At 41.8% G+C, this 2,110-nt stretch overlaps 1 protein-coding gene across 1 annotated transcript; it reads left to right on the top strand.

Annotated features, from left to right (window-relative positions):
- The first annotated feature begins 1,111 nt into the window (after window positions 1-1,111).
- Window positions 1,112-1,675, top strand: LOC112505195 (uncharacterized mitochondrial protein AtMg00810-like). Its single transcript, XM_025109133.1, has one exon. It carries the CDS (start codon window positions 1,112-1,114, stop codon window positions 1,673-1,675), a length of 564 nt encoding a protein of 187 aa, XP_024964901.1.
- Window positions 1,676-2,110: the final 435 nt, after the last annotated feature.

Below are 2,110 nucleotides of genomic sequence, written 5' to 3' on the forward strand. Positions count from 1 at the left end.
GTTTCAGTCTTCGACGTTTGCTGAAGGATCTTTGGTGTGAGTGTTGTTTTCTTGAAGTATCGTTGTCTCTGAATGATTTACAAAGCGAGTTCTTCAGCAATCACTGAACATGCTCAGTGTATTGATCGCTGGAACTGAAAATACAGAAACTAAAATACATCGAAAGGAAAAAGGGATTATCATGAAATCAATGAGAGAGAGGATCAACATATTGTCATTACATCATCTGATCCAGACTTCTTAAAGTCTATTATTGCCACATTATCACGGGAATTTGCTATGACCAATCTCGGGGCACTACACCATTTTTGTGTATCACGGTTACCCGTACCTCTCAGGGGTTATTTTTGTCACAAGCCTAGTATGCACGCGATATCTTGAAACGGGCAGCCATGAGTACATGTAATCCTTCCACTACACCAGTTGATATTGTACCCAAGCTCAGTGCCATGGACGGCGCTCCTCTAGCCGTTGGTACTCTCTATAGACAACTGGCATGAGCCCTGCAATATCTCACCTTCACACGACCGGATATCACCTATGTTGTTCAACAAGTGAGCCTTTTTATGCATGCTCCGCGGGAACCACACTTTAATTTCATGAAACACATTCTTCAGTACATAAAGGGCACTCTTGACTTTGGCATACGTATAACCATCTCTCCCCGGCATACTCTCACAACGTACTCTGATGCCGACTGGGGAGGTTGCCCTGATTCGCGCCATTATACTTATGGATATTGTGTCTTTCTTGGCGATAATTTGGTCTCATGGTTTTCAAAGAGGCAACCCACCATTTCAAGATCTAGTGCTGAAGCCGAATATAGAGGGGTTGCTAATGCAGTTGCTGAATCATGTTGGATACACAATCTTCTACTTGAGCTTCAACACGGTATACATACTGCATATCTACTTTTATATGTCGATGATATTGTCCTTACATCATCTGATCCAGACTTCTTAAAGTCTATTATTGCCACATTATCACGGGAATTTGCTATGACCGATCTCGGGGCACTACACCATTTTTGTGTATCGCGGTTACCCGTACCTCTCAGGGGTTATTTTTGTCACAAGCCTAGTATGCACGCGATATCTTGAAACGGGCAGCCATGGGAACATGTAATCCTTCCACTACACCAGTTGATATTGTACCCAAGCTCAGTGCCATGGACGCTTCTGTAGCCGATGGCACTCTCTATAGAAAACTGGCATTAGCCCTGCAATATCTCACCTTCACACGACCGGATATCACCTATGTTGTTCAACAACTGAACCTTTTTATGCATGCTCCGCGGGAACCACACTTTAATTTCATGAAACACATTCTTCAGTACATAAAGGGCACTCTTGACTTTGGCATACATATAACCATCTCTCCCCGGCATACTCTCACAACGTACTCTGATGCCGACTGGGGAGGTGGCCCTGATTCGCGTCATTATACTTATGGATATTGTGTCTTTCTTGGCGATAATTTGGTCTCATGGTCTTCAAATAGGCAACCCACCATTTCAAGATCTAGTGCTGAAGCCGAATATAGAGGGGTTGCTAATGCAGTTGCTGAATCATGTTGGATACGCAATATTCTACTTGAGCTTCATGATCCGATTCAACGGTCTATGATATATTTTGATAACATCTCACCAGTGTACTTATCCGAAAATCCAGTCTAACATCAGCGGACCAAACATGTCGAAATGGATATCCACTTTGTTCATGAGAAGGTTCGAGTCGGTGACATTCGCATACTTCATGTTCCTTCAGCATACCAATACGCTGACATCTTTACGAAGGACTTACTACGTCAATTATTTGAAACTTTTCGGTCCATTTTAAGCGTGTGCCCTGCTCCTGCTTCAACTGCGGGGGACTATTAGAATATATATTGTGCATATCGTGTAAATATAGGATATATATTAGTTTCCTTATTGTTAGCCAAGTTTGTTAGGAAAGTTCTTGTATCACTTCTGTATATATATCGTTGCCATTGGATGAGAATGCTCAAGGAATTATTTCCTATTACACTACTAATCCCTATAAATTGTGACTGCTAGAAACTAGCTCTGAGGACATAATTATTGTGTACTGTTAGTATTATTTTAAAGTGT

Source organism: Cynara cardunculus, unplaced genomic scaffold, assembly GCF_001531365.2.
Source record: "Cynara cardunculus var. scolymus isolate 2C unplaced genomic scaffold, CcrdV1 Un_Scaffold_8951, whole genome shotgun sequence".
NCBI classification, from domain to species: domain Eukaryota; kingdom Viridiplantae; phylum Streptophyta; class Magnoliopsida; order Asterales; family Asteraceae; genus Cynara; species Cynara cardunculus.

Bases quoted from the DNA above. Each gene is read 5' to 3' on its own strand.
- LOC112505195 (XM_025109133.1), top strand. From the start codon at position 1,112: ATGGGAACATGTAATCCTTCCACTACACCAGTTGATATTGTACCCAAG.